We start from the raw sequence: 21259 nt of genomic DNA on the forward strand, positions 1-21259 counted from the left end.
CCTTGAAGCCATGCAAGAAGTTAATGGTAGCAGAAGTCGCATTCGCCCTTTCCTATTCACCTTGGTCTGCATTCGTGTACATGCTACCTAATAGTATCAACGCGTACATCCAATCCCTTACTTTGGAACCGTGACAATAATAGACTGCATCTTGGAGTCATACTGATGAATCTCCACAATCTTCAACCCAGCCTCGCTCAACAGCGCCTCCCACTCAGGCTTAGTTCGCTCAACGCCTCCCAAGCTGTTCATCATAATCAAATCCATGTACGCCGACTGCCAAGGCACGCCCATTTCAGGAAGCACCACGTCGTCGATGATCAAACACGAGTCCGGGCCCATGGCAGGAATGATGTTCTTCAAGATCTGCAAAGATTCCTTGTCGGGCCAGTCGTGGAGCACATGACGGAGATAATACAGCTTGGCCCCCTTGACAGTCTGTGGGCCGAAGAAGTCGTGCTCGACAAACTCAATGCCCGGAACCGGCCTGGCACCCGCCAGAGTTTGCGGGATGTCTTGGACAATAACGCGGCCGGGGAGGTTGGGAAACTTTGCCTTGAATGCGATGGCCTGCTGGCCAAAACCGCCGCCTACGTCTACCAAGACGGCCTCGTCGGGTTTGGTGGCAAGGGAACCGAGCCTCTCCTCGACGGGATACTTGTCTACCCAATGAACTGGGCGTTCCAGTGCCATCAGGTGGCCTAGGCTCTTCATGTGCTTTGGGTGTTGAGGCATCCACTCAAAGAGCGTCAGATCAGTGTCGAAGGCTTTCTGGAAGACGGTCTGCTTGTTGGAGGTGATGTTTTGGTACTTGGTCTCGGCGAGAAAGTCGGGCATGGCCTGGGTACACGGGCCGGGAATATCGAAGCTACAGAAATAGTTAGCTTCTGCCGTTCTGGAGTCGTTGAGAGGGAGACTGACAGTTGGCAAATAGCACCCGCCGCATTGGGGTTCGAAAAGACCTTGGTGAAGGCGCTGGCGGTGTATTCGTACTTCCCGGTCTCTTTCACGAGGCCAAATGCTGCCATGGTACGAAGGAGGCGCGCTGCTATGCATCAGTATTCCGAGCATCTGTTGCTGAACGTGAATCCATGATCCGTACCCAAAAGTTGCGCCGAGGCCCCAGTTTGCTCAGTCAGCTGGCTCAGCGTGACAGGAATATCACTCTGTGTGAGGGTCGTGAAAATGTTGAGGTCGATGCCAATCTTGGCCAGAGCCAGTTGAAGAGGCTTCAAGCACTGTTAGCCCCCTATATCTGACTAGGTGGATGCCGTAAAGGAAACATACCCCGCTGGTGAGTCTCATAACAACATCCCAGTCTGAATAGAAGCCAACTTGCAGCTCACGGATGTAGCCCTGGATCTCTCTTTTCCCGGCATCCTCTGCCTTGGCGTAGAGCTCTTTGATCTGATTGAAGATGGACTCCATATTGACAGTATGTAGTGGAACAGTACCTAGTGCGTGGTGGAAGGTAATACCGTGGTATTCTGTGTGACCACTTTGGGCTGCGAGAGATGTCCTCAAGTAGTATGGGTCTAAACCGGGAAAGGGATGGGTGTACTGATTTACTCCGAGATATCGGTAAAACACAATTCGGATTGTGAAGATCTATGGAAGCGGGTATTCACCCAGATAGCGATATGTCCAGGGCATGTAATGATACAACAGCCCCGTCAAGGCAAAGTAAATGCCATCCCACGGAAATTTGACATGGTCCGACGTTGGCAGCACGCTGACATTCCGCATACCGTACTTTCCATCCTCACTGGCCGCTATCTCCACCATTCCCGCCGCCAGGTCCAAGAAGGAGAGCGGCGTCTTGGCTGTCTCGGTGCTGATCTCGTGGCCACTCTGCCGGTCATGAACCAACCCTCCGGGCTTGACAAAGACGGAAGTCACCCAGCCCTGCTGCGCTCGCAGGAACTTCTCGGCTTCAGCGAGGTCCTTGTAGAGATATGATACGGCAGTGCTGAGGATCGAGTGAACAAAGGCAGGAACGTCTCCGCAGAAGGACTCCTCGAGTGAGGCTGAGGAGAGCTGGATGAGTTTCGGAAGCCGTGGGTGGGAGTTGTGCTGGTCAGCCTCATGCCGAATCCGATCGAGAGCCGAGATGACAACCGATGCCGTGTCCCGAGCCACGGTGCAACCTGGCATATTGTCCACTATTGCAACCACGAGGAACACGGCCCGGGTACCGCGGATGCAGTCGGCAATGAGCGAGATATCGTCGAGATGACCTTCAAACACCTTCACCTGCTTGTTGTTGGCGGCTTCGGGGCAGACACGGAAGAGCTTCTCTTTGGACCGACAATAGGCGTTGATCCGGTTGACGGGTGATTGCAGGAGGATTTGCATCAGAGCTTTGCCCGTGTTGCCTGTGGCACCAAGCACTGCATAAGAAGGCATCGTTGATAGCTATCCCGAGCCAGCACGGCAAACGCTTTGTGGAATGAGATGAGGGAAAGTCGATTATCGCACATGCCTAAGTACCTTAGCTGGGAGGGCCATTCCTGTCAGCAACGCCAAGTCCGAGGCGTTCTCGGTGACCGATACCCCTCCCCGATGCAGCTGTCATGGCCGGTACAGTACCTGATTGGCGTACAAGTTAACACTCTTTCCTCAGCATCAACGAGCAGGTGAGGTGCTCTGTCAAGTTTCCGCTTCCAATTCACAACCGCAATGGCTTTCCCAAGAGAAAGATGCATCCCCAAAGAGATCTCCCCGTATAACATTCAACTTTCGCCTGAAGACACTCCAGGCAATACCCACGTCAAGGTTTTGACCCAAGAAAGCGCAGACAAGGTCTCTGAGCTGCTGATGGTAAATCATGTACGCTACCACACTCTCTTTGATGCCGTGGGCTTCCACAGTAAGTTCGCAAACGCATTGTACTGTAAACTGTATGAAACGGCTTCTGACATGGCTCTGTAGACCACACCGTGCACCATCTTCTCACACTTTGGGCCCTGGGCGCCACTCCATCAGAGGTGCAGGCCATGTACGATCTCAACAAGCCGTACCAGGCCCTCATCCAGTACCATCCAGCGTCAGTAGCTGCGGTTAAACTGAAAGAACCTGCATTCTTCAAGCAGTGCATTGGAAACCTGGACTACTACCAGGACTATGTTCGGTTTTTCCAAGACGAGATCGCCGTGAGGGGGGTCCCGGCTGTCGTGAACGAGTACCTGTTCAAGGGGGATGAGTTATCCGACGACATTTTTGCGCGCATGCATTCTGGCTTTCTCCATCCCATGATCCACCTCGGCTGTGGCCTGGAGTTTAGCCAACCCTGTCTCGTCGCCGAGGCTCTCGCAGCGGGCTGTGTTCATGACGAATGGCCAGAGTGGTTCATCTTCCCAGTGGAGGAATATCTCAAGTCGAACCCGGATGTCCCGTCAAAATCGCTGCTGGAAATCGTCACTGGTCTTCAAAACGACCCCGTCATTGCTAACGCCGTGACACCTGACGACCCCCTCAACAAGATATCTGACGGCCTCTTGAAAAAGGTGGCCAAAGAGCTGGTGCCATATCTGGCCTCATACCAAGTCGATGCAACACCAGAGGACCTCCAACAAAAGACCACCGCCATGATACACACCTGCGCGTACATTCTCGGGGCAGCCCAGCATCCCGGCAAGGTAGAAGCCATCGACTTTGTCATGCTTCACATGTCCACGCTGGGAATCTTCTACCCGACCTTTATGGCACAAGATTGGATCTCCAACGAAAACAAGAAGCGGATGCTGCAGTGGAAGGCTTGGGGAGATGCGGTGATGTATGCCGGGTGCGGATGTCCCAAGCTGTACCCTGAGAGGGTTACTGGGTACACCCCTAAGCGCCCCCAGGACGGCTGGCCAGAACTCTGTCACCGGGCCAATGTCTATGGTGACGATGGACACATTTCCAAGGTCATCCGGGCTATGCTAAACACCCAGGAGCTACCCGAGCCGGTGGAAGGATTCCCCCTGGCGAAGAAGGATTTCCTCAAGATTGCGCATCTGGCTTTGGACTCTGTGGAGAGGATGCTGGAGCCAGGACAGTACAAAGTCCCTGATAAGATCAAAAAGACTGTGGCAGAAGAAATGCGACAAGATGAGGAGATTGTTAGGGTAATGGTGCGGTGGGTGCGTTGGTGCGGTGTGGAAGGATCGTGGGATAACTTCCCGGACCTTGTTGAGAAATCACGGGATGAGGAGGCAGTGGTTGGAGATGCTAGAATCGCTGCGACATAACGTAGTATCATCACTTGTCCTGTACTGCTTATTTGCCAAGACATAATCCACAGCCTGGTGCTCTAGAATCCGATTTAAAAATAGATACATATTATGACCTCTTCTATTTCATGTAGTATATTACTATATCGTTATTAGCCTTATATTAATACAAGCGTATTGCATGTTATCCCAGGCCGAGAATCCCACTTTGAGAATCTTACTACATGCTACCACAGGCACATGTTACATTGCAGATCATCGCTTCCGACCGTACTCAAGCTTCATGTTCTTACGGACTCATAAAGCGATGGATAGTCCCACCGCTGCCTCTCCAGTTCTAAACCACCTCGTTTGAATCCTCCCTATGCAAAAGTAAATATAGATCGAATTACGGTTTCCAATATGCTCGTGACAACCCTTCTTTCCGCCATGTCAACCCTTTCAAGGGCGGCACCCACCACAACCACCGTCGACTCAACAGAACTCGGCCAAGGTCCTTACCACTACGACTTCGGCTGGACCAAACCCTTCATCAGCTCCTGCAGCAACAAGACTGTCGATGTCAAGTTCCGCTGGTCCATCAAAGGCCTCCAATACACCACCTCTTCCACATTCATGTCACCCACCGAAGAACAAGAACAGAAGCCCAGCATCGAGTCGACTTACTTCAGCTTCAACCTCACCAACCCCGCCATCGGGGGCCTAGCTCGCTGCAACACCACCATGTCCGGGCCGATACCAAACGCGACCCATGTATTCTGGTGCGACAAGTGGCTTTCAGTCGACGCTGGGACGGTTGGGCTGTATGGGACCCGTGGTCCACGGCTTCAACTGAGGTTTCATGAGAAGACGCTGTTGCTTAATGATGGGTGGAAGTGTGATGAGCCAGGGCAGAGAAGTAATGGCGAGTAAGTACATCCTTTCCTTTTGATTTGACGATGACATGGATACCGCAAGGTGTTGACACAAAGTGTGTTCAGCATACAATACAGCGCAAGAGGCCTTGTAGAACTGGAATACTCGCAGTGTACTGGGGCATCTTCAGTCACCGGTGACTGGAAGCCCGGTCAGATTTATTCGCAAAAGACAATCGGTTGTCGCGCTGACCAGATCGATCTTAAGCCGAATTATCTACTTGGGGTGTAGTGAGTTGCCCTCCATGTTTGGTTGAGTGTAAACGTGGAACTATGTACAAGCTACTGACGTTGAATTAGCTCTGCTGACCCCTTTTTCTTGGTTATTGGGGAGTGGTAAAATGTTGAAGTCCTGCACGTCTGGGACACAGATGGTAGCATCTCCTTGCGTCACATTGAGATCGAGCGATAAGAGACATGATATATGAAAATCACTTGGAATTCATTTAAGAGCAGCTCTACTTGTACTCTACTCTTTCAGTCGAGGAAGATGCCTTGAACATTTGTCCCTTGAAAAGGGGTGAATAAGGGGGTGCACAGTATGGCCACTCAGGCCACACAGTGCCCGCACTGTTTGGGCCACAACGCTCCAGAAAAAATTCACAACTTTTGGCTGCCCGCAGTGATGAAGTCACACACACCCCAGCTCTCACTTTCACATTCAATCTCAACCCTCATATTCCAGTCTGCTGCCTATCTATTGTCGTGAGAATCAATCTCGTGATTTCCCCTCATTTCAATTCGATTTTACGTCACTTCTGAGGCCCCCCTCAAACACCGAAAATGGCCTCGATCCAATTTCAAGAAGAAGAAATCGACGACCTCATCTACCTCGCCCGTGTCGGTGACAAAGACGAGCTCTCCACTCTCCTCTCAGGAATCATTGCCCGCCAGACCACCGACAGGATACCCACTCCCGCCGACGTTCTCGCCCAGGCGGTAGACGAGAGCAGCAAGAACACAACCCTGCACATGGCCAGCGCCAACGGTCATGTTGGTGAGTTGAATTCTCTCATCCTATCCACTATTTTCTTACATGAAACTAAAATAATTTTTGTCAGAAATCGTCGAGTACATCCTCTCCCGGTTTCCAACCACCGACAAGGATCAAAAACAAGCCTTCCTCGACGCCACAAATGAGTTCGGCAACACAGCCCTCCACTGGGCAGCTCTCAACGGCCACCTCCCAATCGTGAAGCTCCTCGTTGAAAACGGTGCGTCTGTTGCGTTGGCCAATGACAAGAACTACATCCCTCTTGACCTGGCGAGCTTCAGCGAGAAGATCGATGTGGTGGATTACTTCCTCAAGGAGGTGCGTGAGATGGAGGCTGAGAATGCAAAGGAGGGTCTTGGGGAGGCTGTGGCGGATGTAAAGGTAGAAGACGGTGAGGAGAATGAGGGCTCTTCAAAAGGAAAGGAGAAGGAGTCAAGCTGAGAGGAACGACGAATGATACCAAAAGAAGAAAAATATGACATGAACTGAGAACTGCTCTTTGATTTGTTTTGTTATTGCTGTGATGTACCCGCCTTACTCTGGCTTCAGAGCATACATCCTAACTGGCAACAACCCGCTACTCTGAAATCCCTTCTGCAGCTCAACCTGCACGAGCTTCAACTTGGCCTCCTTGAAGATGCGTCTAAACGTCGCGTCCTCCCTGGGGTGTTCTTCTGTTAGCAGCAACATCCCTCCCACTCCCCCCCCCCCCCCCCCCCAAAAAAAAACACACACAAACATACCTCGTAACACTACTATCCACCTCATCAAAATCATCCTTCCCACTTGTACTATTATTCTCCTTCACAACAATAAACCCCCCCTTTCCCACATCCAACGCAGCTTTGCACCGCTCCAGAAAGCTCACCAGCTGGTGATCTGTCAAATGCCCCACGCACCACTGGATCCATATCAAGTCATACCTCTCCCCTCCATCTTGCATCTCCCACTGCTCCAACCCCATATTCCACACTTTACCCACCCCCGTCTTCCCCTTGAGCTCATCGGTGAACTTCTGAATCGGCTCAATGACGTCGACTTGCTGGGCGATGCCATCGAGGAGCAACCCCGTCGTCACACGGCCTATTCTATCGGGATGTTGTCAGTGAGTATGAATTGATGGGAGACAAGGTGAAAACAAACCCAGCGCCCCCCTCCAACGCCCTCTCCACCTTCCTCTTCTTCGCGCCAACACCAAGCTTAGCCAAGAAATTTTTTGAGCCTTGGATATCGACTTTGCTGATGTGGGGAAACCCGCCCAACATGCCGTTCACATCTGGGGCAATAGACTCCCAATAGGCGAGGCCGTCGGTGGTGTTGATGAGGGCGTCTGCTGATTGTTGGTCCTGATTCGACATCTTGGTGGGTCCGAGCTGTTCGAGAAGAGGTGACGAAAAGAAGCAAACCTGATCTATTAAAAGTTCTGCTGAATACCGTGAATACTAGCGTGAGATACTGAGAGATAATGAGGGTGGGTCTCTCAGACTTTTGTTGTCGTTGTCAAAAGTTTACTCTGATGCAGTTTCAGTTGGGCAGGTGGTGATGAAAATTACATCGATGAGACGATGCGAATGTGAAATATTACGCGTAATTTATACGGTGTCACGTGCCTAGTGAACGAAAAGACTCAGGGAGAGAGGGTTAGGGTACAAACATTGGATGTCAGGAACAATAAGAATCGGACACAAAAAGAAGAGAAGGACATGGAATATAAGAAACATTAGGGACCCACAATGGTAGTGAATGGTTCGGAGATCTTTTCCGGTGGCTCGCCGCTGTTATTCAAGGTTTGTTGGCCGTCATTTGAACCTGCTGACCTTGGTATTTCTTATCTCATAAGCTGGCTAGACTCATACTCCTTTGGCTTTGGCTATGGCCTCAAAGTGATTCACCCCGAAAGTCAAAAATGAAGCTGGGTAAACCACAACCACGTGGCTCAAAAAGGGGCAAAAGATATTCCCCTCGACCGGAATCGAGCCGGTGACCTTTCGGTATCAATAAATTCCTTTACAGCCGAACGTGATAGCCAACTACACCACAAGGGGTTTCCTGGTTGTTGATGGGGAAGGCCAAAGTGGCACCTATGTGGGGACCAACCACCGTCGACTGGCTTATCTCCAAGAGACACCAACAACACCACTTGCACTTGAGGCAGCGAAAGCCAGCTGCAGGTTCCCGTATCACTAGTCCGCGTGCATTCTCGCGCAGAGATTGTCATCCAGCCAGGTACTCAGATCCCCATAACTGTCCACGGCCTGTATCTCAGCTTTGATGTTCAACATCAGCATGCGCTGTAGTTCCTGTGCATGTTCCAACCCGCCGCCGGAGGGCAGCTCGACAGAGGAAATGGCCCTCAGGATATCGCCAGCTTTCTTTCGGTCCCTCAAAGTGAGAGAGGACACTTTGTCGCTTGGATTTTGAAAATCTGACAGCCTGGGTCTTTTGGCCGGCCGCTGATGATCGGAGTCTGGCGCGAGTAGGTTAATAACTGTCACGAAACAGAAAGAAGGGGACCTGCTCACTTTCCACCAATTGAGGAGATCCCCCGCCTGTGGTTCCATGTAATTCTTGGTCCTCCTCATCGTCAACTGCTGGACTTTGCCATGAAGAGAGGAGATCGCGACTCTTAATCCCAAGCCAGCAGAGCGAGGGGACAGTTGCCTCGTTCTCATGCTCTAGGCGTCTACTGCCATTCTGGTATGTTCTGACAATGGAAATACCGTCAGGGTCAAAGTCTGCGAGACCAAAAATCACTAGACTCGGCCGCATGGAATGTACAACAGACAAGAACCTTCGGGTGGCCAAGTCAGGGAATCCTTTGGCCTGGCAGACAGAGAACTTAGTTATGAACACATCATCTGTAATATTGAAGCCATACCGTGATGAGGATTCCGTGACCTGCTCGGGAGTTCTTTGCATATTGAGCTGCAGCAAGAGTTCGGAAAGTTGCCTTGATCCCATGTCAGCCGGGCCATTTAAGCGCGATAGTCTCAGCTGACCTCTTTCTCAATCACCAAAATCCACTGCACCTCATGAAAGCCAATGCTCCGGATCTCGCTTGTGGATGGCAAAAGAATACCCTACGACCATCAGCATACAACCCTTGTGTTTGATCGTCTCAGGTAATGTCTCACGGTACTATGAGAGAGCCCACAGTCAATGACGGAACCGTCTCGACTGATCAACATGAAGGGGCCTGAAATAAGGCCTTTGGCTGTCGCAACCTATGATCGTTCCAGTCAGAAATTTCACTCAATGAGAAGTAACAGATGCCTATTTACAATGTTCAAATCGCCTCGGCCGACACCGAGGGTGAAAGCAAGATTGTCCACCATGACATCAACTGCAGCTTGTGAGCCGAAAAGATCTGGACTTTGGTAGTATATGTTTCTGATTACTCAGGTGAGTGAGCCAACATCCCAGTCTTGGAGGTAGGTCCTCACAAACAGACCTCTTGGTGATCAACATTCCCGACAGTAAAGCCTCGTGGGAAAGCTCAATGATGCATAGTAAGGCTTCTATCCACAGAACCAATTAGATGAAATCGCTCGATACGCCCCGGTTCACTAACCAAATTTCTTCGCTTCCTGGATGGTACGACCTGGGAATCTCACCACACCAGCTTGGCGCGCCGCTGGCGGGCCTTGTGAGCGCCCGGGGCGTGATGCTCGGACAGTTCTGTAGGGAATCAGGATTTCGTTTCCGGTCGTGACAGCATCAACAATTGCTTCGAGAAGCGACTCGATTCGGTCGAGGGCACCGTTGCCAGCGACAGCGACGACATTGACCGCGTCGTAGTTGACAGAAGAGGCACCAGATGAATCTTGGCTGTGAGTACCAGTGCCTTGAGAATACCCCTCAGTTGAATTTGTCGATATTTCGTCCATGGTGATCGGGTTGGCGCCGACTTACACCAACATCTGACAGATGATGCACAAGTCGCTTGCTTCTGCACTGGGGAAATACCCAGGCTTTTCGGCTCCTTCCCATTCTTACTTGCAATTACGGTAGTACTGCAATTGTTGCCAGCCCAGTGTTCCTTCCTCGTCGAGTTGACCTGATCACACACTGATCTGGCAGTGCTCCTTCCCAATGTCATCGGAAAGATTCCGACATGGATGAGGTCTCTCTCACATGCACTTTGGTGGGCCCGTGCGTCACTGCCAGCTTGACGGGTGGATCCCGTTGCTGCAGCCCCTGAAATTCAACGGACGACGGGTGATCGCTGTGGCCCGATTGGCGAATCCAAGACAGCTCAGTCCACGGCCAAAATGTTTGCTGGCTCTTAAAACCAACTGTTCCTCCGCTCTTTCGTGGTACGGCACCATAATTTCGTATAGCTCGTCACGATGGGAAAGAAGGATGCTGCGGGAGTGTCCTCGGACACTCAACCTCTCCTCGAGAAGTCCTCCACCAAGAAGCGCCTGAGCTTCGACCTCACCGACCATGTCGCAAAACGCCAAAGAATCGAAGAGCGAACTGACCATACACGATGGCGCATGCGCGACGACAAAGGACGCCAATCATGGGTGTATCTCGAGGACGACCAAGCTCTTAAAGATTGGCCCCAGAGCTTTGCTGACAAGTACTTTCTTGGCCTTCCTGTGGTACGTTCTTCTAGGCTTTTCAGGGCTTTACCATGGTCGAAACACTGCTCGAAACACTACTAACAATGTCTTAAAGAATGCCCCCGATCTCCCAAAGCCGACGAACCCTCTCGATGCGGTCCGAAACGGTCTCGAATTCTTCGAAAAGCTCCAACTGCCCAGCGGTCACTGGGGCTGCGAATATGGCGGTCCCATGTTCCTGCTACCGTGCATCGTTATTGCTTGGTATGTCACCAAGACGCCAATTCCCTGGTATTACGCGACCGAGATCAAGAACTATTTGTTTGCGCGCGCCAATCCCGAAGACGGTGGCTGGGGTCTGCATATCGAGGGCGAGACATCAGTCTTTGGAACATCGCTCAACTACACTGTCCTGCGGATTGTAGGTGTTGATGCCGACCACCCGGTGATGGTCAAGGCTCGCGCCACTCTGCACAAGATGGGAGGAGCGACACATGCCCCCCACTGGGCCAAGTGGTGGTTGGCCGTGATGGGAGTTGCCCAGTGGGATATCGTTAACCCAACACCCCCCGAGTTGTGGCTTCTCCCAGACTGGGTCCCTATTGCCCCTTGGAGATGGTGGATCCACATTCGCCAAGTGTTTCTGCCCATGAGCTATCTGTGGTCCAAGAGGTGGCAGGCTGAGGAAACGGCACTGATCCGCTCCCTTCGGCAAGAGTTGTTTGTGGAGGACTGGGCCAAGATCAATTGGGCTTCGCACCGCAACACCATCAACCCCAGGGACAACTACCATCCTAAGACGTGGGTGCTCAACACGGTAAACTGGTGTCTTGTCAATATCTGGAACCCAGTTTTGCGGACACAGGCGATTGCTAAAAAGGGCGAGGAGTGGGCCATGAAGCTCATCGAGATGGAGAATGAGAACACCGACCATGCTGATTTGGCCACGGTGTCAGGGCCCATGAACACGGTGTGCCTTTATGTCAAAGAGGGACCCGATTCCTATGCTGTGCGCAGGCATCGCGAGAGAGCCCATGAGTTCCTCTGGATGAAGGACGAGGGTTTGCTTGCCAATGGCACCAACGGTGTTCAGTGTTGGGATACTGCCTTTGCCATTCAGGCTGTGATGGATGCTGGTTTAACCGAGGATCCCCGTTGGCGGCCAATGCTGATGAAGGCGCTCGAGTTCTTGGATGATCAACAGATTCGCGAAAATGTCAAGGACCAGGACAAATGCTATCGCCAGCAACGCAAAGGCGGATGGGCCTTTAGCAACAAGGATCAAGGCTATGCTGTCAGCGACTGTGTTTCGGAAGCTCTCAAGTCTGTCATCATTCTCCAGAAGACTCCAGGTTTCCCAACCCTCATTGATGATCGGAGAATCTTTGACGCCATTGACACTCTTCTGACATACCAGAATCCTTCTGGCGGATGCTCGTCATATGAGCCCCCTCGCGCGGGTACTTGGATGGAGGTATTGAACGCTGCTGAGGTGTTTGGCAACATCATGGTCGAGTATGAGTATCCCGAGTGCACAACTGCGGTGGTCACGGCTTTGTCCCTCTTCCGCAAGCACTGGCCGGAATACAGAACCAAAGAGATCGAGCGCTTCATCGAGCGCGCCGTAAAGTGGATCAAGACTGCCCAGAAGCCACATGGTGGGTGGTATGGGAGCTGGGGTATTTGCTTTACTTATGCCACCATGTTTGCCCTTGAGAGTTTGGCCAGCATTGGTGAGACATATAAGAACAGCGATTATGCCAAAAGGGGCTGTGACTTTTTGATCTCCAAACAGAGAGAGGACGGTGGTTGGTCTGAACATTACAGGGTATGTTCTGCTTTTCCATTTTGTCACAATTGCAGGATGCTAACATGATGCAGGCATGTGAGACGGGCGAGTACATTGAGCATCCTTCAGGATCGCAAGTTGTCATGACTGCCTGGGCGGTAATTGCTCTCATGAAGGCAGACTACCCAAATCTTGAACACATCAAGAAAGGTATCAAGCTGATCATGGACCGCCAACAAAGCAATGGCGAGTGGCTTCAAGAAGCCATTGAGGGTGTCTTCAATAAGAGCTGCATGATTTCGTACCCCAACTACAAGTTTACCTTCACCCTGAAGGCTCTGGGCATGTTTGCTCGCAAGTACCCGAACGAAACTGTGGTTTGAGGACGATGGGTCAGAGAAAGAAAAAGATGATGACATGAGGCAAGATGGCAAAAGCATATGATGATGGTTTGGAGACATTCGATAATGCTTTATACGTAATACTTAATTCATTTATTCCCCTTTCAGTCTTCATACAATTTCATTTCCCCCCTTTCAGTGCCACCACTTGGTGATGTTACTCTTGAGGAAGGCGGTGAAACCATTGCTCGTCATGGACCCCACTTCTGCAGGCATCCGCAGGTGGCAGAATTAGGTTGGCTGCAGGCTGACCCAAGCTTGTTGGTGTGGTACCCCGCCAAAGCTTCCCCTGGTCAGAAGCTCTCTTGGGCTTCTTCTTTACAGTTCGACAAGTATCTTTGGGCCAACCAGCTTTACACTTCTCATTCAAAGTTCCAGCTTCACTTTGTCTGTCACTTACAAAGATCCCTTCAACTACTTGTCTATAACAACCTATCTCCGCCTCCGTTGATATCTTCTCATCCATCCATCACCCTCTCCCCAGCTGCCATCATCGCCAAGACGGAACTAGATAGGTACCTACCCGATCGACCCGTTCCGACCTCCCGGCAACTTCTCACCAGGATGGCGGCTACATCGTATGCCTACCGTGGCCTCGAGGCCGTCGAAAAGAAAGATTGGGCCGCTGCCGTTCCCCTTCTCGACAAGGCGCTGGAGGGTTCAAACTCCCCTCTTTGGCTGTTGGCCCGCTCGCACGCCCACCTCGAACTTAAGAACTATGAGGATGCCCTCCGCGATGCCGAACTTGCGTACCACGTTGCTGCCGAGAGAGGATCTGGGAGAAAGCAAATGATCGACGCCCAGTATCGCCGTGCTACCATTTACCACAGACTTAAGCAATATGCCGACTCGGACTGCTGTGCCAAATGGAGCATGCTCTTGGCAGAGGGTCGCCCAGCTCGTGAGGATGACGGGGTTGAGAAGAACGTTGATGCCGACGGGTACTACACGGTTACATACGAGGATGCGGTTGCCGATAACGCGAACCAGCCGGATTACTCCATGAGGGAGAGCTTGAAAGATCCAGGCGTGAAAGACCCAAATGCAAAGACGATCAAGACTGGGTTTGAGTCACAGTGGAAACGAGCGTATACGTGGAGAACTGTCGTTTTGGGGATTCTAAAGAGGCTGCCGAAGAATGACCCAGGGCGCAAAGTCCATGTTTCCAAGATACCACCAAAGCCAGAGCTGAAGAAGGTCGAGAAGAAGGCCGAGCCTCTGGTTGTGGAGCTGGACAGCGAGGATGAGAAGCCGGTTGCGAAGCCCAGCGAGCCTGCGCCGGGAAGTGTACCCGATGAGAAGCTCAAGCTTCGTACCGACTTTTACCAGTCCAACCAAAACGTAACAGTTTCACTGTTTGTCAAGGGTACGAAGAAGGAAGAGCTTAACGTCAAGTTCTCGAAGAACCAGGTATGCCAATCTGAACTTGGGCACATGCTGATCGGCTACTAACGGGCTGCAGGTTCAAATATCACCAATTGCTCGCGCCGCGGCCCCATACGTAAAGCCTGGCGACCGCGAGGCTTCCTCGACCTTGCACCTGAGCGGCGAGATCAATCCCGCTGGTTCTCGTTGGACCGCCACCCCATCGAAGATTGAGCTCGTTTTGCAGAAAGCTACACCAGGGAAGTGGGGCTCGTGGGGCAAAGAGGAAATCGGCATCGTAGAGAATGCGGATCAAGAAGAGGATATTGAAGAGGTCACCCCTTCTTCATCCAACCAGGCTTCGGCTCCTGCTGTCAAGCCTGCCGCTGCTCCAGCCTACCCCACCAGCAGCCGGACCGGACCTAAGAACTGGGACAAGCTGGAGGAGCTGGAAGGGGTCGAGGACACTGAGAGCGATGTCAATGCCTTCTTCAAGAAGCTTTACAAGGACGCCTCCCCTGAGCAGCAACGCGCCATGATGAAGAGTTTTACTGAGAGTAATGGGACAGCTCTCAGCACGGACTGGAGCGATGTGAAGGGGAGGAAGGTGGAGACGGTGCCGCCTGAGGGTGTCGAGGTCAAGAAGTGGGATAGCTGAAGGTGGTCCCGAGGTTGGGATTTATTCTCTTGAGAAGTGGGACCGGTTGGAAGGTTAATGGCAGTGATAGCGACGTGAACTTTTGTATCATGTTTTATTAGAGTGGTGGATAGGGGATGATGGCGTTGTGTTAGGCGCTGGCGTTGGAGTGTTTACAAAAGCGAAGCAAACTGGGCTGGTAGTAATGAGGAATATTTTTTACTTTGATCGTGCAATGTGAAGGGATGGTTCAGAGATGAGACAAGTCGGTCTTGGACGCTCTTTGGAATGTGAACCAGGATATTTATACATTTGAGGGGTATTCCCAACAGGAAGGATGGCTCTTGGATTTGGAAGGAGCGTCAAGAGGCCACTTATAGGCCTCGAGGGTAGCTCATGGGACATATTGCACGTTGAGAAGGCGTAGAACACTTGAACAATGTTCCAAGATACCAAGATCTAAATATATCTGCGACAGTGCCCATCTTACCAAGTGAGCTCAGTCTTTTGCAAGAAGAAACAAACCTGGGCGTGTCGTGAGATATTCATCATCTAGGTAGGCTAATTACAATTCTATGTTCTAAAAAAAGGGGGTATAATCAAGTATTCGCCCGCTCATGCATCATGCTCATGGTCTAATCAACACGATCCTTACTTGTCGATCGGCAGCTGTTTGCGCCCTCAGCCGCGACCGGCGTCGACGGCCGCAAACTTGTCCCCTCCACATCATCCAGCCGGGTGACGCTCATATCCGGACGTACCCTGAAAGTCTGACCCCTCCAATTCACCGTGGCTCCAAGAAGGACAGCCCAGGTCCAGATGGGAAATGCCAGAAACTCTCTCCCCAGCCAAGCGGCAAACCAAGTCAAAAACGGCTTCTTCTTGATTCCTCCTGTTCGCGTCGAGCCCAGGGCAAAAGCCGGCGTGTTTTCATCCACATCAACACTCTGCAGCTTATGCAGCTTGGCACTCAGCAATCTATCCACGACCATCCAGACAGTGACGGCCGAGATCCAAATGGTACCAAACGCTTTCCAAGTAGGAGGTATTCCAAAAAAAGAGCGGAACCAAGGCAATGTCGTGAAGGCAAAGGCCATGTGGAGGCACCCGATCAGAGATTCCACACCTGGCTCCACAAGCGTGGCCGTTAACACGGTCCACTTCCGTACTCGAAGCCATCGTACACGGCGAGCAATGTAAGCGGCAACAGTCATGCCCGACATGGGCTGAATAGCTACCTCGCCGTGGACGAGCCCGTGGTTCTTGAAGCCTGGGATCTTCGACTTGAAAATCAGATCGCCAATCAGGTGGTCCTCGCAGATGTAGGACGAGAAATAGTCGACACCCCGCCCACGAGCAGCATCGGCGGGGGGAATGAGGGGGTTTCGAGCGGGGTCGGTCAGGCGTTCCAAGTGAGACTTGCGAAACATGTTGCTCTTGCCAACGACACAGGGGGCGATACCAACTGTATTGATGGCGCTGTAGAATTTTGCGTGGGTGGTTGCCATGAACATCTCTTCGAGCCTGCCGCCATAGTCAAGGAGGCTCTTTGGCGCGCTGGTGTTGATAGGCCCCGACAGAAGTGCCTGTTCCTCTTCTGTCGCTGTCTTTGGCGTCTCGAGATCAATAACGAGAGGTAGTTGGTGGACAAACTTGTAGGGCTTGGTGCGAGTTCCATCGGGCAAGAAACCGTCCAGCTTGTCCACCATTCTTCCTGCCGAGTTGGCCCCAAGCCAAACATTACAGTCTGCTATCCAAATAATATCGCCCTTAGCCTCTCGGTATGCGCGGCTGATGTTGCGGATTTTGGGATTTGGCCCAAGCTTGTCAATGTGCCCGCCATCGCCATGCAAAACAGGATCTTGCTCCTCAACGAACACCTTGGCGTCAAAGTCAGGATAGGCAGCGACGACTTTCTGTAGAACCGGGTAGGCGGGATCTCTCGTCGAATCAACGCATAGGTAGATAGTGAGCTTCGACTTGGGGTAGGCAAGCTGGAAGGTTGACGCGAGACATTCGTAGAGGCCAGCCTCGGCGCCCTTTACCGGTCGAATGACGGTGATGTGCGGTACTTCATCTTTCTCGAGGGTTGGGGAGAAAGGTTTTGGGTGAGGAGCTGAGTTGTTTCGGAGGCTAAAGACACAAAGAGGTGGTCGTTAGTAAACACCGAAGACAGTACCATGGTGGGACGTCAAGGTCGTACATTTTGCAGATACCAATTCCTTGAACGGAAACGATGATGCAGGTCCAAACGAAGCTGACCAAGGCCGCGCCCTGGACGATCATCGGCATTTGGTCATTGTGAGCAGGCATCGAGATAGAATAGCAACGCGCGCAGAAACTTAGGGGAAAAGGAAAGGATCGTGATCGTGATCGTGACTGTGATCAGCAGCTTTGCTGACGGAAGATTTCGGTGACACAGGATATAATAAAAACAGAGGCGCATGGCTGGCTGGCAACAAGTCGCATGTCAGAAGCTAAGTCCCCATGTGGGGCGTCGCTGCCCTCTCTGATCGACCCTCGCACCGCGAAGAGTAACCACGACACGCGATGTGATCAGTCATTGCAGGCATGGGCGCGGTAGGATGAGGGCATTTTGCGCATCTCCGGAGGCGCCGGAGACATTTTCTGGTAGATGACAAGTTCGAAAACAAAGATTCCGGCTGGGCCGTTGGATTTCTGATGACGGTGCTCGGCGGAGCTTCTTCAGAGCTCCAGTGAGAGCCCCCGTTAGGTTTGGCGCAACGGCCGGGGGGCACCTGGAAGCTTGTTCCAGATGTTCCGATAAACTGCCGGCCGGCAACCTTGGAGTGACCCACACTTCCAGGGCATGGCGAGTGCCTTTTCGCCTGACAAGTCAGGCCAAATGCAGAAAATTTCGGGAGCTTCAAAAGCTTCCCACAAGCTCTTGTCAGCTGCATCCCACTTTCCACTTCCATTCCAACAACAAGTCGCACAATCGCAACATTTCTTTCCACCGGATGTGACAGAACACCCCGTGTGCGATATGTCAACTTGATATCTTTGTTTGCTGTCAGCAGATATCTTTTGGACCGCTGAATGGGCCACAATCTGTTTGTACCTCGCAAGAGTGAGTTAACACATCATTCCCTTTTCTTCGACTTCTACCGATACCATTGCCCTCGAGTGAGGCCAATTGGTATCGCACACATTGCGATGATGACTACTTTGGAGCTTAGAGCAAATATCCTTCAGTGGATGCTCAATGTATGCCCATGTATTAGACTACAACGGTATCTGAGCAATGTCGAGTCAAACAATTTTTGGGGGGATCATGCACAGCTGCCATCTTGACTGTATACTGACGTTTCCTAGCTCAGGTCGATATGAGTGACAATGGCGACGGTTGAACCTACAGTCAGTCCCGCGACTGCGCCTCCCGGCGACTCGAGCAAAACAGTAACCACAAGGGCCCCAGCTGGGCCGCCGAGGACGCCATTGAATCAAATCTATGCGCTGCCCGCACCCATTCGGACCTTCCCTTTACCTGCGTTCTATCCAAACAACCCAATTTCTCTTTTTCACTTGGTGTACGCCTGGTTGAGACAGGTTCTGTCCCCGCCATCCAAAGAACCGTCTGTCATCCATATTGGAGTATGGGATCCAGATACATGTTCTGTTCATGTCCCAGACCCAGCGTCCATCCGGGCTCTCTGGGAGCAGGGATTCTTTGGCAAAGGAAGTCTGAGTCGTAGTGAGCCTAATTGGCTGAAGAGGGAGCTCGCTCGGCGAGGTTCGCCCGAAGGAAAGACGGTGAGCGAGGTTCGCACAGAGTCGCGTCGTGAGGAACGCCGCCTTGCCAAATGGGAAAGAGCAAGGGCAGAGCTGGAGGCTATTGAACGCCAGAGGCTTGCCGAAGCTGCCCTCCAACACCATCACCGGTAACAACCGAACCCCGACCTGAGACCAAGAGTGCCCCTGAGGAAGAGGCCGTGTCTGCCAAGCTCCCCCCGTTGAAGCTCCCTAAGCCTGTGGTCAAGTCATTCTCGATGCCGAAACTGAAGAACCCAGTCCCTACTGGACTACCCTCGCCGCCTCTGGAGAATGGAGTGTCCAACGGTCATGTAGCGCACGGAAAGCCCCCTGTCGGACCTGCAGAGATTCTTGCGTTGCCTAACTCGTTGGCGAAGATCAATGGCACCCTGAACAACATGATGCTTACAGAGCTGAGACCACCCACTGGCCCAGCAGAGTTGCTGGCCCTGCCCAACTCAGCAGCAGACCTTGTCACGAAGTCGGGCTTGGCATCCACTGTGAATGTCTCTGGCGAACAGGTGAATGGTGTCAGCCCGATTGATGGCCTCAGTGGTCATACAGGAAAGGCGAGTGCCTTTGCCCACACGGTAGGTGACGCTCAGGAAACACACAAGCCCATCTTCCCCGAGGACTTGCTACCCACACCTTGCTGCACCCCTACCAAACGGTCAGCAACCGGCTCTTCCGTCCAGGATAAAGAAGAACCCTCGCAGCCCGTTGCCAAACGTCAAAAGAGCGTCCGTTTCTCTCCCCAAGTCGAGTCCACCACCTTCAACCGTGGTGATCCGCCCAGTCCCGGTCTCGTGTCACCAGCCGAGCCAGCTGCCAAGTCGAATAGCTTTGCTGTCCCTGCTACCGCTCTGGAGATTCAGGATAAGGAACACTTCCAGCTCGCGCCCGAAGAAGCCTTCTTTCTCGCCTTCTCACTTGGCGCTCTCAAGGTCATCGACCCCAAGACCAGAGAACCAATCTCCAACGAGCGACTGCTCAGTCTTTTCCGCTCCTATTCCTACTTCCCCCCCTCGGCTGGTCTTCGCCCTGACGACCCGTTTCTCGTACACTACGCCGTTTATCATCACTTCCGCTCCCTCGGCTGGGTGCCACGTCATGGCATCAAGTTTGGTGTCGATTGGATTTTGTACCAACGTGGTCCGGTGTTTGACCACAGTGAGTTTGGCCTGATGGTCATGCCTGCTTTCTCGGATGCTCGGTGGGAGGAATACGAACATGAAAAGCCGAAGAAGTCGTGGTCTTGGCTGATGGGTGTCAACCGTGTGCTGTCACACGTCTTGAAGAGTCTGGTGCTTGTTTACGTCGACGTGCCGCCTCCTCCTGTTTTCGATGAGGCGATGAAGGAGGGTGGCATTGCTGCTGCTCTCAAGAAGTACAAGATACGGGAGGTTATGGTCAGGAGATTTTCCGTCAACCGCAACAGATGATGATCTTTTTTTGTATAACCTATAAATGCATTGGGACGGCGTTGGTATTTTCAGGTTGGATTCTGTACAACAAAATGGCAGCATGGAATGGCATGGGAAAAAGGCAGGCAGTATTTATGCATGGACCTCGGGTCCCAAATCTGAAGCTCGTTTCATCATCTTGTATCTCTTTTGGTGCCCGCCTTCGCACATGTTTGCCTTGCCCCAAGAACGTCAATTCCTCTTCCTCCTCCCCACCATCCACAAATCCCTAAACCTCGAACCCTCCTGATCAACAAGCTCTCTCGGCTTACCATCCTCCACAATCCTCCCCTCATCCATAACAACCACCCTGTCAAAATTCATCACCATACCCAGCCGATGGCTGACCATCACAATGGTATACCCAGCAAACTCATCCAAAATCATCCTCTGCATCGCCTCGTCAGTATCCTTATCCACACTAGAACTAACCTCATCAAGAAGCAGCACCCCTCCCTCGTTTTGCTTCCCCTTGTCTCTAGCACGGATCCGTCCTCTGAGAATCGCCCTCGCCAAGCTAAAAAGCTGTTTTTGTCCCTGAGACAACGTGTCTGATGACATGGGCGCTTGCAGGCCGCCTCGTTCCGAAACAAAGGACTGCCAGAGGGAGACAATCCCCAACACAGAGCGACATTCTTCTTCGGAGGCGAGCCCAAACGGGTCGAGGTTGGCTTGGAAGGAGGTTCCGTCTGGGAGGAAGACTGGGTCTTGGGGGACGGCGATGATGCGCTGGCGGAGGGTGGAGCGGTGGATTTTGGTGAGGGGGAGGGAGTCGATTTCTATGGTGGAGGCGGGGGAAGAAATAGGGTCGAGGAGGCGGAGGAGGAGGAGGAGGAGGGAGGATTTGCCGCTGGTGATGTTAGCTCATTGTCAAGACTGGAGACGAGTACAGGGGGGAAGGGGGACGAACCTGCCGCTTCTACCGCAGATGGCCACCTTCTGACCTGGAAGGATATCAATGTTCAGATCTTTGAGGGCGAAGTTCTGGCCTTCTACCCCCGGCTTGCCATCCTTGTCCCCGCTGTAACAACAACTGTCAAGGCTGGACCTGGAAAAAAGCGTCAAGGGGGGCGGCTACCTTCACTCATGATCTTTGCCACATGAGACGCCACCTTCACCGACAAGAGCCCTACCAGTGAC

General features: G+C 52.3%; 13 protein-coding genes across 13 annotated transcripts, besides 1 other annotated feature; 7 read left to right on the plus strand and 6 right to left on the minus strand.

The window, feature by feature from the left end:
• Positions 1 to 117: 117 nt before the first annotated feature.
• Positions 118 to 1428, minus strand: PODANS_2_7430 (uncharacterized protein; the record flags this gene model as incomplete). The annotated part of the gene is made up of 3 exons (XM_001911495.1): positions 118 to 1045; positions 1156 to 1229; positions 1288 to 1428. 3 exons carry the CDS (start codon positions 1426 to 1428, stop codon positions 118 to 120), a joined length of 1143 nt encoding a protein of 380 aa, XP_001911530.1.
• Positions 1429 to 1608: 180 nt separating this feature from the next.
• On the minus strand, positions 1609 to 2406 carry PODANS_2_7440 (uncharacterized protein; the record flags this gene model as incomplete). The annotated part of the gene is made up of 1 exon (XM_001911496.1): positions 1609 to 2406. One exon carries the CDS (start codon positions 2404 to 2406, stop codon positions 1609 to 1611), a length of 798 nt encoding a protein of 265 aa, XP_001911531.1.
• Positions 2407 to 2679: 273 nt separating this feature from the next.
• Positions 2680 to 4232, plus strand: PODANS_2_7450 (uncharacterized protein; the record flags this gene model as incomplete). The annotated part of the gene is made up of 2 exons (XM_001911497.1): positions 2680 to 2830; positions 2932 to 4232. The coding sequence occupies 2 exons, from the start codon at positions 2680 to 2682 to the stop codon at positions 4230 to 4232; spliced, it is 1452 nt and encodes a 483-aa protein (XP_001911532.1).
• Positions 4233 to 4616: 384 nt separating this feature from the next.
• PODANS_2_7455 (uncharacterized protein) lies at positions 4617 to 5360 on the plus strand (the record flags this gene model as incomplete). The annotated part of the gene is made up of 2 exons (XM_001911498.1): positions 4617 to 5122; positions 5207 to 5360. The coding sequence occupies 2 exons, from the start codon at positions 4617 to 4619 to the stop codon at positions 5358 to 5360; spliced, it is 660 nt and encodes a 219-aa protein (XP_001911533.1).
• A 551-nt stretch (positions 5361 to 5911) lies between these two features.
• PODANS_2_7460 (uncharacterized protein) lies at positions 5912 to 6563 on the plus strand (the record flags this gene model as incomplete). Its single annotated transcript, XM_001911499.1, has 2 exons — positions 5912 to 6125; positions 6190 to 6563. The coding sequence occupies 2 exons, from the start codon at positions 5912 to 5914 to the stop codon at positions 6561 to 6563; spliced, it is 588 nt and encodes a 195-aa protein (XP_001911534.1).
• Positions 6564 to 6765: 202 nt separating this feature from the next.
• Positions 6766 to 7480, minus strand: PODANS_2_7470 (uncharacterized protein; the record flags this gene model as incomplete). The annotated part of the gene is made up of 2 exons (XM_001911500.1): positions 6766 to 7205; positions 7318 to 7480. The coding sequence occupies 2 exons, from the start codon at positions 7478 to 7480 to the stop codon at positions 6766 to 6768; spliced, it is 603 nt and encodes a 200-aa protein (XP_001911535.1).
• Positions 7481 to 8079: 599 nt separating this feature from the next.
• Positions 8080 to 8167, minus strand: a tRNA (tRNA-Tyr).
• Positions 8168 to 8305: 138 nt separating this feature from the next.
• PODANS_2_7480 (uncharacterized protein) lies at positions 8306 to 10009 on the minus strand (the record flags this gene model as incomplete). The annotated part of the gene is made up of 7 exons (XM_001911501.1): positions 8306 to 8547; positions 8618 to 9047; positions 9137 to 9202; positions 9257 to 9346; positions 9404 to 9519; positions 9566 to 9640; positions 9694 to 10009. 7 exons carry the CDS (start codon positions 10007 to 10009, stop codon positions 8306 to 8308), a joined length of 1335 nt encoding a protein of 444 aa, XP_001911536.1.
• A 462-nt stretch (positions 10010 to 10471) lies between these two features.
• On the plus strand, positions 10472 to 12862 carry PODANS_2_7490 (uncharacterized protein; the record flags this gene model as incomplete). Its single annotated transcript, XM_001911502.1, has 3 exons — positions 10472 to 10729; positions 10806 to 12518; positions 12572 to 12862. The coding sequence occupies 3 exons, from the start codon at positions 10472 to 10474 to the stop codon at positions 12860 to 12862; spliced, it is 2262 nt and encodes a 753-aa protein (XP_001911537.1).
• A 582-nt stretch (positions 12863 to 13444) lies between these two features.
• On the plus strand, positions 13445 to 14903 carry PODANS_2_7500 (uncharacterized protein; the record flags this gene model as incomplete). Its single annotated transcript, XM_001911503.1, has 2 exons — positions 13445 to 14290; positions 14343 to 14903. 2 exons carry the CDS (start codon positions 13445 to 13447, stop codon positions 14901 to 14903), a joined length of 1407 nt encoding a protein of 468 aa, XP_001911538.1.
• Positions 14904 to 15517: 614 nt separating this feature from the next.
• On the minus strand, positions 15518 to 17195 carry PODANS_2_7510 (uncharacterized protein; the record flags this gene model as incomplete). The annotated part of the gene is made up of 2 exons (XM_001911504.1): positions 15518 to 17015; positions 17086 to 17195. The coding sequence occupies 2 exons, from the start codon at positions 17193 to 17195 to the stop codon at positions 15518 to 15520; spliced, it is 1608 nt and encodes a 535-aa protein (XP_001911539.1).
• A 1038-nt stretch (positions 17196 to 18233) lies between these two features.
• PODANS_2_7520 (uncharacterized protein) lies at positions 18234 to 18788 on the plus strand (the record flags this gene model as incomplete). The annotated part of the gene is made up of 1 exon (XM_001911505.1): positions 18234 to 18788. A coding segment is annotated over one exon (555 nt), but the record flags the coding sequence as incomplete, so codon positions are not given.
• Positions 18789 to 18892: 104 nt separating this feature from the next.
• Positions 18893 to 20098, plus strand: PODANS_2_7530 (uncharacterized protein; the record flags this gene model as incomplete). Its single annotated transcript, XM_001911506.1, has 1 exon — positions 18893 to 20098. The coding sequence occupies one exon, from the start codon at positions 18893 to 18895 to the stop codon at positions 20096 to 20098; it is 1206 nt and encodes a 401-aa protein (XP_001911541.1).
• Positions 20099 to 20311: 213 nt separating this feature from the next.
• Positions 20312 to 21193, minus strand: PODANS_2_7540 (uncharacterized protein; the record flags this gene model as incomplete). The annotated part of the gene is made up of 2 exons (XM_001911507.1): positions 20312 to 20969; positions 21030 to 21193. Coding segments are annotated over 2 exons (822 nt in total), but the record flags the coding sequence as incomplete, so codon positions are not given.
• Between the last annotated feature and the right edge of the window lie 66 nt (positions 21194 to 21259).

This window comes from Podospora anserina, chromosome 2, assembly GCF_000226545.1.
Source record: "Podospora anserina S mat+ genomic DNA chromosome 2, supercontig 2".
Classification (NCBI taxonomy): Eukaryota; Fungi; Ascomycota; class Sordariomycetes; order Sordariales; family Podosporaceae; genus Podospora; species Podospora anserina.